This window comes from Platalea leucorodia, assembly GCF_965183815.1.
Source record: "Platalea leucorodia genome assembly, chromosome: 3".
In the NCBI taxonomy this organism is placed as follows: Eukaryota; Metazoa; Chordata; class Aves; order Pelecaniformes; family Threskiornithidae; genus Platalea; species Platalea leucorodia.
Window position 1 is genome coordinate 98,057,174 of NC_138825.1, and position 13,747 is coordinate 98,070,920.

General features: G+C 39.6%; 1 protein-coding gene across 1 annotated transcript in view; it reads left to right on the forward strand.

The window, feature by feature from the left end:
• The window catches only part of EYS (eyes shut homolog), a gene marked incomplete at its 5' end in the record, with an annotated part of 904,266 nt that overhangs the window by 297,583 nt on the left and 592,936 nt on the right, over positions 1-13,747 (forward strand). The window contains 2 exons of the mRNA XM_082305491.1: positions 6,356-6,553; positions 8,968-9,089. Coding sequence (XP_082161617.1) covers positions 6,356-6,553; positions 8,968-9,089 — 320 coding nt within the window. The remainder of the gene's footprint in view (positions 1-6,355; positions 6,554-8,967; positions 9,090-13,747) is intronic.

The window sequence follows — 13,747 nt, forward strand, 5'->3', positions numbered from 1 at the left end:
TTCACCTGCTTATGGAGGTTCACATATGGAATAAGTATTGGGCTGTGACAACAGGTGAGGAAGAGTCAGTTTCATCCGGAGAGGCATGTAAGCTGTCTGAGTCTGACGCATACACCTTCACCAGCACCACTAAAATGAAGCAATGGTTGACAATAGCTAAAGACTCCCTTCTCTGATGGAGAGTGGCACCCACCTGTTGACCAGATCTGATCTCTGAGGAGGTTTATTTGCATGTCAGAGGTCTGGATTCAGGATGCGGGAAAGAGATTGCCAAAGCTTGTCTGATGCCCAGATTACCACTTTTTGCTGCTTGTCCATGCAGGCACCAATGATACTGCTACCAGAGACCCTGAGCATATCAAAAGTGACTAGCGGACTCTAGTGGCAAGGGCAAAGGCTGGGGGGCCCAGCCAGAGTTTTCCACAGCACTGCTGGCAGGAATAGAAATGTCCTGGGGGTTAATATCTGATCTGGTATTGGCAAGACTTCATCTTTTATTACCATGGGATCCTCTCTGAGCAATGAAATCTGATGGGGAAAGATGGAATCCATCTAAAAAAAGAGGGGAGAGCATCTTTGCCAACAGGATTGCTAACTCTGTGAAGAGAGTTTTTAAACTACATTAATCAGGGAATGCAGAGAAAAATGTTAAGGGAATTGGAGGTACATGGAGATAGAAAGAATTGCCTGTGGGAAAGCATGATCAGGGAAGCCATCATACTTCCTTGGGAGTGCAACAGGGGGCCCATCACAAGTGCCTGCACACAACGTATGCAGCACAGGACAGACAGAAGGAGTGAGAAGTCTATGTGCTTTCTCAGAACTACAGCCTCCTATCAGAAGAACAACACACAGAGTGAGATAGCTCACATTACTGGTATGCTGCAATGGATGGATGCAAGCTCTCTGGAAATACAGGCAGAGAAGATGAGGAGGCTGGACTGAATTTCATGCAAAGCAGTGCCTTGAATGTATGGAGCTTTGCTATGGAAGGGGTGATGGTAATGCACTGCTCAAGCTGATGGGGCAGGATGAAAAGGGAACCATTTAAAGAAATATTGTGGTGGGTGTCTGCTACAGACAGCTTGATCCAGAAAAGTTTATGAAGTCGTCTTCAGGAAACTGGAAAAAGACTCATGAACACAGGTCCCAGTTCTCATTGGGATATTATCACCCTGACTTTTGCTGGAAAGACAACATGGAAAGACACAAGTAATCCAGGATATTTTTGGACCATGTTGAGTACAGTTTTTTGAAACAATTGCAGGGTGAGACAACTAGGGGAGGTACTTATCTGGAGTCTCTATTTGTGAATAAGCAAGAGGTGGTTTGGGACGTAAAGGTCAAAACCAGCTTTGGCCACAATGGCAGTGAGATGATAGACTTTATAGTCCTGAAGAGAAATGAGAAATTAAAGTAGCAGAATAATGGTTCTGGACTTCAGTGAGCTGGTTTCGGTTTGCTCAGGGATCTGCATGGCAAGCTCCCATTAGAGACTGCACTGAAAGGAAAACTGATTTATCTCGAAGGACAGTTTCCTCAAAGCACAGTTTTTTCCAATGTGCAGGAACTTAAGCAGATGTGGCAGAAAAATGGACAAATGGAGAACTCCTGACTGAACTTAATGAAAAAGGAAGCGCACAGAAGGTAGATGCAATGGTGAGCTACTTATCCAGAAGGCACCCAGTCACACAGGAACAGAATTAGGAAAGCTAAAGGGCAACTGGTGCTAAAACTATCAAGGCGACTGAAGGACAACAAGAAAGATTTCTATAGGTCTATCAGTAAAAAAGAAAGATGGAGAAAAATGATATCACATTGCTGAATTGACAAAGGACATGGAAAAGTCTGATACTCACTGCCTCGTTCACACTGTTTTTCCACCAGTGGGGGAGCTGGGCTTGTTCATCCTGGAGAAGAGAGTTTTAGGGGGACCTAACAGCAGCCTGACATTATTTAATATGAGCTAATAGAGGAGACAGATTCAGGCTGCTTTTCTCAGAGCACACAGTGAAAGACATCTATCCAAGCGTTCATAAAAAAAACCCCAAAACCTTATCATCACTTATTGGATTTGAGGTGATAAATATGTCAATATGTGTTAAAATTTATGAAAGCAACAGAAGAACCTGGAAGTGCGGGTCACCCCTGTACCTTCCTTTCTGAGTCTGTTCACATTGAACCTTTCCATTTCAAATATTTCCAAAAATCTTCTTGGAAATTGTGTTTGAGATAGTAAGAATCATCTGCAGCTGAAGCTTAAAAAAATTATGAATTTCTGAATGAGAAAAATCATTTTATCCATAGTTCTTCAAAGATCACTGTTTTTTGGAGGGACTGAGACTAGACAAAAGTTGATCAGTTACTCTTTGGTCAATGATACAATTCTCTACACACAGTGTAGAAAGAAAAGGCAGAAGAAACCCAATATGTTATTGAATCAGCAAAGCAAAATGTTTGAAATAAAAAAACACACATAGAAACCAGGGGTCTGGGATTATATTGAGAGTTTAAAAAAATAAAAAGGTAATACTCTTCTGAAATATATAGTTAACTCATGAAACTTTGCCACAAGATACTGAGATTAAAAACTTAAAATTAGCATTCATATGACAGAACTGTGCATGGTCCTATTTATACTGGACAAATATTTGTAAATGATAGAAACCTGTGGCCTTCAGAACATATGTCCTCACTGTTTCTTATTGCCTCTCTATTTTCCAATTGTTCACCAAAACTCTGTTATGCTCTCACCCAAAAAGTGGCATTATCTAGCGTTGGAGAAGAATACTACAGTAGTGGAAAACTGATGCACCGTGGTATGACTTTTGCTTTATCTACTAGAAATGTCTATCCCCACAAACACTTGGCATGTGAGAGGATGGGCAAATCTGTTTAAAGGTTCTTCCATCAACACAGAAGTAAAATGAGTACTGCATTACTGGATCATCTGACAGTTCCACTTACCATTGTGAGCCATGTGTTAAGCTTATTTGTGTGGGTGTGAATTCCACTTCAGGAATCAGCAGGGTTGTCACCCATGTCAAGCTGTTGTGATATAAAGATGAAAACTTCAGGGCAGAATCTCAATGTGCCATATGGCTTCTTTTGCTATGCAATTTCATGAATTCCAGATCTGAGAGTGCCGGCTGCCTATGGCAGGATCATCCTGCACTGGAGAGACCACTGGTGACATAAAGACAGGGAACAACTTGTGCCGTTCTTTTTCTCCTCTGTCAGCCTGACTACTGGGGTCAAAGGGTTGTTGGTTTTTTTTACCTCAATTCTGTTCCTACTTGTTGCTTTTGCTATTAGAAGCCTTAAGAATTCAGCCCTTAGATGACTCTGCCTTACAGTAAGGAATCAGCTCACTTAAAGTCCTGCTGACATTACGGACAGTGCATGTTTCATTATTATGAAGAAGGCCTGTTCATAGCCAGTGTGCTACTATGTGATCAACAGCTACTATGTGATTAACAGTAAAACAAAGGCAGGCAGCTAATGTGGAACAGGCCAACTAAATTTTGTCTATAATGACGGTACAAGCAAAGGAGGAGATATGCAGGCTCAGCTGACTGCAGCCAATACTAGGTGTATAATAACTGTGCGCCTGAGCATCCCCTTTTATAGCAGAGCCCAAATCATTTTACTGAGAACATATCTCAGTAAATATAAAAGTACATTTCCCAAGTTAAAGTTAAATAACATTCAGTCTCATGGACACCTTAATATTAAAGTTATCCAATGAGTGTTTTTCATCCTTTCACCATATCTTACAAATTTAAGGAATTTTAAGCTTTCAAACAAGTCACAGAATGGCACTAAGTGGCACTGTAGCTTGATCTCAACCAATATGCTGTAGTTAGAGGCTTGTTCTTCTGAAACCATAATAAAATATTCAATATATTCCTCCAGAATAAGCTAACCACTTAACTGATACAGTTTCCCCAAAATTATATCCAAAAAAACTGTATGAATTGCCAGTTCTGTTAGTTAGCAACTGGTCTACAAACTTAAAGCTGCTATATACTATAGGTGAGTTGTAACACTAGTTGATTCTTTGTCAGGAATTCTTGTCTGAAATGTTGAGCCTGAAAAGAAATTTAAAATTCTCAGTACTACTATCCATCTCAAGAACATGGCTTACCTCGTGCCCTGGGTGCAGGTGCTGGCAGCGGGGGCTGCAGGGCGGCCTCTGTGAGGAGAGGCCGGGGCTGCCCCATGCCAGACACAGCCGGTTCCAGCCGGCTCCAGCCAACCCACCACAGGGCACAGCTGAGCCCCGCAGCTGAGATCGTGGCACCTTGGGGAAACCATATTTAAGAAAGGGGAAAATGCTGCACAGGCAGTGAGGAGTGAGGAAAAAAATGTGAGAAACAGCCCTGCGAGCACCGAGGTGAGAGAAGGAGGAGTAGGGAGGAGGTGGTCCAGGCATCAGAGCAGAAATTCCCCTGCAGCCTCTGGAGAAGACTATGGTGGAGCAGGCTCTTGGCAGGAGCTGTGGCCCATGGCGGGTCTGCACTGGCACAGCGGAAAAATGTGAGGAGAAGAACTGTTATGGACTGATCACAGCCCCCATTCCCCATCCCCCTGTGCTGGTCAGGGGTGGGAAGGAGGTAGAGGATTCTGGAGTGAAGGAGTGAAGCTGAGCCGAGGAAGAAGATGGGGGTGGAGGAAGGTGGTTTTAGTTTTGTGTTTGTTTCTCACCATCCTATCCTATTCTATTCTTAATTGGCAATGAATTTGATCAGTTTTCCTCGAGTCTGTTTTGTCCGTGACAGTAATTGGTAAGCGATGTCCCTATCTTTATCTTGACCCACAATGATTTCTATTTTGTTTTCTCCACCTGCCCTGTTGTGAGGGAGTGAGAGCGCGGCTGGGTGTGTTGTCCCAAAGGCTTGGGTCCGTTACCTGGTGTGTATTGCCCAGTTTACACACAGAGTTGAGGTATTTTCCTTTATTATGTAAATGCGCAGATATGGGTGCATGGTACAAACCAGCACACCATTGGTGTAAGCTAACAGTTATTTATATACAAGATTTTAACAGGTGGGCATCTGGCAGCCCGCCAAGGTCAACCCACCAGAACATAACTGTATGGATTTGATTTTCCACATGACTACCCAGGTGCTTTATGTTGTAGTGTCACATTGCCCACCACTGGGTTAAGGTTACAGCCTGTCTAAGGAAGAGGGAGGTTGTTGGGGCAGTGAGAAGCTGCTCCAGGAAGGAATGGCTGGGCAACCAGAGCTGGAGCAAGGATGCTGGGCAAGTCGGCAGAGGGCCTGCAGTACAGCAAACCCTGGGCAGCTCCACCGGAAAGCATGGCATAGGCACAGCCCAGCCTCAGCAGCCACAGAAAGGCAGATGGGCTTCAAAGGGACTCAGAGGGGCATGTGCGCAGTTTGTTGCAGCCTCGAAAACCACCAAGTTCTGTCTGAAACTAAGCCTGAAAGAACAGACTTGCCTTCAGCAACACTGAGGGAAAAGGAGGCAGCTTTACAAACCCAAACCTATTTGATCTCTGTTCTCTCTGCCCTCATAATTTCGAGTTTCACTACTGGAAAACATGAATCAGTCTTGCTTATGTACTAACAAACTAAGACTCACTTTAAAGGGCCTTTTAGTCTTTTTTGATCTATTTATTGCAAATTAAAGATTTAGATGAGGGCATCTGTGACCCAAGATCACCATCACACAGTTCCTTGATTAGCCCAGATAAACGTACATAATCTGTTATACACTAGAGTGTTTGTAAGGAAAGAGTAAAAAGGGACTGTGAGTTTTTCTATTGCACGGAATTTTATAAATGATGGAGACAGTCATTCATTATTAGATACATACATAATTTCAGTAAAATAAGTTGTGTGTAGTCACAAATTGCAAGCAGAACAATTATATAAGGTTACTTGCATTTCATTCATCTTCAGGATTATGGGTTAATGTATAAACAGCTCATATGGTAGCTGTGACAACAGGATATCAGGAAGAAATAAAAGGAAGCTTCAAAACAAAATTAATTAATTATCTTTAAATACACTCTGAGATGTTTTAGAGGACAAAGGTAAACAGAAAAACTATAAAATATATTGAGATAGTCATGATGATTTTAAAATGCAATGTCACTATATAAACAATTTTGTTTAATTGTTAATAGATAAAATTTTCTTTTTTTGTTTGTAATTCTACAAAGCAAATAAATGTTTCTGCATGGTAATATACCTATATGTACCTCTGAGACCGTCCAACTCAATTTTAGCCAGGGATATAAAGAAAATATAGCTCATAATAGGCAGCAGCTGCAGGGATATGTTCATTAGTTAAACACTGACAGCTTTGCCATTTTCCTTTTCAGGTTTGAACTGTGAGTTTAGGCCTTGTGAGGCCAGCAATCCCTGTGAGAACGGAGCTCTGTGCATAGAAGAAATGAATTTGGACGTTTTCCCCCTTGGATTCCAGTGCCAGTGTGTGAAGGGCTTTGCAGGTCCGCGTTGTGAGATCAATGTCAATGAGTGCAGTTCTAACCCTTGCCTCCACGGATACTGCTATGACAGTGAGTTCAGTCTGGTTACTCACTTTAATGTAGAGTAGTCTTTCTGTTGAAGTGTCTGTAGCTACTGAGCTGCTCTGGGGAGAACAGTGGATAATTTACTGAAATTTAGCTTGTCTGAAGCTCCACAGGCAGTACCAGGAGGATTATTTTTGCCAAAATGCCTCAACTCCTGGCACTGGGGTTTGTGTGTTCAGGGGGTCAGAATTGCAGCTAATGAGAAATTTTAATGAGATTTGTGCTGTTTGCTTTGATACCTAAATTAGCCAAACACATCTTACATTGTGCATTCGATGAGAGAATATTCAGGTGCTGAAAAGGAGCTCATGGAGCAGTTAGGCAGTACATGTCATAATTCTATAGAGTCCAAAAACTGCATTGAATATCAAACTGATGCAAAAGAGAGTGTCTGTTTACTATTAAGCGCCTTCCATCACCTAACTGTGTAACTTACACTTTCACTGATACATATACTTAAAGGTTTTTAGAAGAAATTTGATGATGAATTACTTTACTATATTCTGTCTGGATTGGCAGACCAAGTTTAGTAGCACCCATTATGTATGGATAACTTACTGGAAAGTTTTATGGGGCTATTACCACCTATCAGACATTTTCTACGCTTGGTAAAAAAAAGTGAAAGTGGTAATTTTCAGAGAATCTTATAATGGTGGCTGGAAAAAAGAATGACATCTGGAGGTCATGTAGTCAAACCTGCATGAAGCTGGACTATCAACAGTGCTAGAACATGTAAGTCAGGGCTTTTTCTACCCAAGTTTTGAAAGCCTCTAAGGATGGACAGAAATTCCACAAACTCTTTGGGACAGCCTATTCCACTGATGCACTATGGTTGCAGTGTTCCCCCCCATGCCAGCTGAATCTCCTAAACTGTAACTTTTGGCCATTGCCCCTTATTATATCATCTAACACTACTAAGAGGAATTCAGTTCTGTCATTTGTGCAGCTGCCCTTGAAGTTACTGCTATATAGCCCTCTAACTATTAACCCTTCCCTGAAGGGACTAATACAGAGCAAGCCCGTCTGACTCAACTTTTCCTCATAGGTCCCACACTTTAAGCACTGAGCAATGGCGTTTGTCTTCTGCTACATCTCTCTCCTGTTTCCTCACATGCTGTTTAAAATGAGAATGATGACTGGAGAATTTCCCTGAATTTCAAAATTTTTACACAAATTTGCAGAAGATCTAATCAACTTACTGGCTTCAGATGAGATCCTGAAGAACTGACCCCAAATTGCTAAATATATCATTGCCTAAAACTCTCCCAGTTAAAAAAAAAAAAAAATCACTTTCAATAAGCTTTAAGAATTCTATCTTTCCATATATGGGAATAAAGCTTCATAGTTTATCTAGTAAAGACTATTTCCTAACAAGTTTACAGATGTTTTCTATGTACTCTCCATTGGTTCAGAGATATTTTTGAACTGGAATTTAGATGAGCTGCAGTAAAGTTCTTCATGCTCACAAAATGCCAGGTCTTTTGGGGATAGCTTGTCTTTGTGGTGCTTCTGGACTTGAGTAGTATCATGTGGATGTCTCAGTTCCTCTGCACTATGTGCACTGGCTGCAGAAAGCTGGAATCCTGAGGAAGCTAGGAAGCTCTTAGCAGATGAATAATGCTCCTGCTCTGAAGGACTTAAAGCATTTAATGAATACAATAGCAGCTACGTGTACAGACACAATGGCAGAATAGATTCCATGGTAAATCTCAGCGATAATGAAGAATCCAGGGACCTCTTTGAGGTTAGAATAAATGCAGGCCTGAAAGAAGTGCAATTATTGCTGTCACGAGCTCCTTAAATGGACATAGCACGCTAAAGATTCCTCTCCGTGTGGATCGCTAATGATGAAAAAGGGAGAGGATTCTTATCATTAGCTTGTTAAAATTCAGCATGGAAGCATGGAAATACATCATAGGTTGAGCTGCCAAATTCAACTCAAGCAAGTGTTCCTTTAATATAGTGGTATAACATGAGACATTCCTTACCAAAAAAACCCCCAACAAACCAAACAATGTTTAACTGCCCCATCGCATTTAGGCACAATATCAAAGATAAAATCTTATGTACTTTGTGTACAGTTTTGTGATGGAAGATTACTCCTTAGCTTATGCCTTCACTTTTTCAGAAGCTAGTAATGGGTCATTGATTTATAATTCTTATGTCAAAACATTTCACATGTTGAAGTAAAATGCAGTACATTAATCTGCTTTCATATTAAAAAGGTGGTTTGAGATATTGCATTTCATTTATTTAAATTTTTTAACATGTCCACACCTTTTAGGTAAAGCCAGTCCAAATCTTTTCCAGCTAGTAGTTGTAAGTGTAACTGACTTAATTTTACTACTCTCAGTCATTATTCTAAAACACTTAGCACTATAATACTCTCTCTGTTACAGTTGTCGATGGCTTCTATTGTTTGTGTAACCCAGGATATGCAGGACTAAAATGTGACCAGGACATTGATGACTGCATAATCAATGCTTGTGAACACAATTCTACATGTGTTGATCTACATCTGGTTAGTAGAGAATATTTTTTAATTAAGATGATTGTTAAGTTTTTTTCCTGAAATCTAAAGCAATACTATTGTGAGTTCTAATCCTCCACTTAATCCATATACCTGTCAAGAGTTTTATAGTCGTGCCTTCCAGTCACTGTTTTTTTCTTTATTTGTAATGATATAGGCAGTGAGAAAGACAAGTGTTTTTATCATTTAAAGGCAGTTACTGAGTCAACATGGTTATTTGGGGAATTCAAAAGGAGCGAAATATTTTCAACTAGGTGTGTTTATGGCCTCATTATAAGTGACAGGTATACTCATTTACACCGATGACATTGGCTTCAAAAGGGCTTAAAAATATCTTACCCCCCAAAATGGCTTTACTTTAAGTACTTCAGCATTTATTTTCAAAATTCTTCAGCTATATTAGTTTCTGAAACATGAAAAGTGTTAAAAATAACTTCTTTCTTCTCAGAAATAAAAGCATTTTATCAACTGATTCCTTCATGGGAGGAAAGAAGAAGACAGACATACACATTGTGTAAACTTTGGCATCAGAGGTGGCCCATGTTCTGTGTCGCTCCCTCCAGGAATCTATCAGGAACCAATTTGTTTTCCATGTACTCAATAGGGATGCTAAGACTATACAGTATGGATATTGTCTTCAAGAAACATTCAGACTGTCAGAGAAATTTGGGGTGGTTAAAAAAAAACCCAACCAACCAAACAGACGGTTTGGCTTTTTTTTTCTTCTAGTTTCTCCTAGCATGTTTGTGAGAACATTAAACTAATAACATGTTAAAGCAAGGTTGTAGAATTCAGATTAATATTAAGACGCCTAAATGTAGGTGTCTATATATGGCATGAGCTAAGCATCGAAGCACCCACCAAAGGTGCTAGAATCCTTGCTGATGCAATCAGCACAACCCAGACAGTGATTCAGCTGCCCATACTGTAGATATCCACTTTGGGGGAACTGAACAACCCTGTAGGTACCACTGACTGTATAGCTAGGCTGCATTAGTGCTGAAGAAGACACCCATGTTTAGGTGTCTGCATTTCTAGCTGAAACCCATCCCAGAATCCCAGAAGTGTGTGAGGAGTGTATGAGTTTCTGGGGTTTTGTTGTGTTGGTCTTTTGTTGTTTTGCCTTTTTTTTTTTTTTTTTTTTTTTTTTGTACATACATAAAGAAATTGCACTTCTTTCTGACAAATCCTGGTGGTAACCCACAGCTATCACTATTTCCTAAACTGGAACAGAAGTTATATGCTTCAAGAGAATTTTCTCAAATCCTCTACTCTGATTTTTAGAGTTGTTTCTTCTTTACACAGTCAGAATACTTTATGTATTTTATAAATTTTCTTGTCGATATGCTTCAAGAACTAGTCAATGCCTTGGACAAAATTAAATGCTTGATAAGGAGACCACAAAGCTTGTGACACTTTTGTTCTTGTCTTTGGACGCTATTGCAAATGCGCATTTTTTTACCAGTAGACTGCAATTAATATTTCAAGCTGTCATAGTGGACACATACTGCCATCTTAAAATCAGGTTAGAAAGCATTCCAGAACTAAATTTTATGCTCACAAGGCATGTACTGTCCTATCCTACATGAGATTCTGTTGTATATGTAGACATTCCAGGTATTATTCCTAACTACAGTTGATGCTTTAACTGAGACTGATAAAATGGAGTTGTATATGCAAAAGTTTAAACAACATCCTTCTGCAAAAAATAAGATATCAGAAATGGACAAAATTATGGGTTCTTCATAAAATAAACATATTGTTCCACCAAGGATGTCTGCTAAGCTTCACTGAATGAACTGTAATATTGATCCAAGGGGACTTTTTAATTTGGGCAAAATTAAACCTGACAAAGAATGGTAGCTCACTGCAATTTTTAATTCTGTTTTAGATTTTTCTTCATATGCCTTTTATGCTTTTGTTTTCTTGATTTTATTTTGTGTTTATTTTTGTCCTGCAGTACCTATACATTTCTCATCTTCTTTGTCACAGACCTATACTATTTTGTTTTAAATGGACTGTGACACAGCAAATCAGTGAGATCCATGCAGACTCATTGTTTCAGAGAAAGCCTGACATTAAAAAAATCTAACCTATGTGGATGTGGTTACTAACTACAGAAAATAAATACTGTAGAAACTTAATGGCAAGGTGTCATTTTAGCCCTTGAATTTGACCTTTTTCAGACCTCAATGGCATTCTCAACATAGTTCACCTATGTTGTCGACATTACCATAAGCATTCATATTAAAGTGTTCATTTTGATGTCAGTTAATGCACAGACAAAAAAATCTTCAGTATTTTGTTTCATTAGAAGATTGTTCTTTGGCATTTTTGATAGTAAAGTAATTTTGTGCTCCAAAAAAAGGAAAATGAATACAGAATGGGCTCTGCTAAATTGAAAAGTTAGTATCAGCATATTTTTAAGACAAGAAATAAGGATTTGCTAATAGCTTTATTTTGCTATAGCAATAATAATGTATTGGTATTCAATATTTCTACTTTCTCCTTCTCTATTCTATAGTCTATTTACTGAAACTAAAATTTCTGATATAAGTTTCTGAAATAACTTTCATGTGGATCATCTTTTAAGTTGAATCCAGAAAGGGACAAAAAAGACTCGCTCACTAAGTGATTGCATTATTCAGTTTGTATGCGACTATATTGTTCCACATACAATGTGCTTCTTGTATTCAGTATCAAAGACTACTGAATTTCTTCCACATCAAATGATGTCGTTTTATACACCAAGATTCCTCAGTGATGGATGCAAAGAGGATTAATGAATTAACATATATATTCATAAGAATGGAGGAAGATCCATTCCTTCCTCTTCTTCAGCCAGAGCAGCTGTAAAAGAACAGATATTGAGGTAACAATTCCCTAGAGAAGGAGTTTTTAACATTTAAAGGGTCTCCTACTCCTCCTCTAAAAGGTAATAAACTGAGGGGTTGGGAACAACTAAGGCATAATCAAGGAAGACTTAAAAACAGATGGAGATCTCAGGAGTTCCATAATTTATCCATCAAATACAATTTTCTTCCAAAGATATATTACAGTAACCTTATTATAATAGTCAAGGACCAAGGATCTTAATGTGAGAAAGAATTCAAATACACACCCTAATTGCAGCATATACTTCACAGCCTTTACCTTGGCTCTCCAGGCAGTAGGTGGCATTAAGCAATTGGGCCGTGGGATGAGATTGGGATGGGTGAAGTAGGCAGCTGAATGACACAACTATGTCAGCTTAAGGAGGCTCCAATTTTCTACAGCAGCTGAGAACTCAAGTCACCCAAGAGCTACTATATACCAGCACAAGCCACTGTCAGTCATATTAGACCCTCTGGTGGCTCAGGAATAATTAATTGGCTCCCCCTATGCTAATAAAAGTTCCATTCTACAGTCCAACAGCTCAAATACCTTTGATGCATTTTTCTAGGTCAAAGTGAGACAATTAGCATTGCCATGAATGACACTTGCATATTCTTCTTCAAAGATGTATTCTTCCTCTTTGGTGTTGGTAATCTGGTATAATATAGAGCCTTAAAACTAGATAACTGTGTTATCTTAACAAGGCGTCAGCAAAAATGGGCACAAACAATGATGCTCATGTGATGGGTTGACCCCAGCTGTCAGCTAAGCACCACACAGCCACTCAGTCTATCTTCTCCACGGGACTGGGGAGAGAATAGGAAGAGCAAAACCGAGAAAACTGGTGGGTTGAGATAGTTTAATAAGCAAAGGAAAGAGGAAGAAGAAAGAAAGAAAAAAACAAATCAAGTGATGCAAAGGCAATCACTCGCCACCTTCCACGTGTACACCAATGACCAGCCAGTTTTCAAGCAATGGCTACCTTCCCAAAACCCACCTCCCCTCTGTTCTTATTACTGAGCATGACGTTACATAGCATGGAATATCTCTTTGGTCAGTTTGGGTCAGCTGTCCTGATTGCATCCCCTCCTAGCTTCTTGGGCACCCCCAGCCTACTCACTGAGGGGGCAGAGTGGGAAAAAGAAAAGGCTTTGATGCTGTGTAAGTACTGTTCAGCAATGCCTAAATGTTGGTGTCTTATCAACATTGTTTTGGTCACAAATCCAAAATGTAGCACCATATGAGGAAAATTAACTCCATAACAGCCAGACCTACTACAGAATAGAATTCTACAACAGGAGGTTGGTTAAACTTGGCAGCAGGAAATCACAAAAGTTGGGTTTGTGATGCAGCTCCTGATGTTTTAAAAGGTCTGGTTTGTAAAATCTGTCTGTAGAATATTTATGTAAGGTGTTTATGTTGGCCAGTCCCACCAGGGATGTGGTCCCCTTCATTCTGATACAATCAAATCTTCTAAATGACTCTAACGTACTACTACACCATAAGGGATTAGTCTTTCTTTCTGAGTGGCATATTCATAATTTTAAGGTTTCTCTATGATAAATATTCTCAATACCATAAAATTCCCACCCAAAAAGTATTCCCAATGCTAATGTAAGACACAGTGAGCAGCAGCAAGAAGGACAAAAACTCAAAGTGTTTTGCTTAACTAACCATAGAGACAAGCAGGAACACAGCAATTGTATTCTCAAGATTCTAACAGTAGAGTGCTCCGAGACTGTATGCCAAAATGTAAGGGCAAATGGTTATAAGTG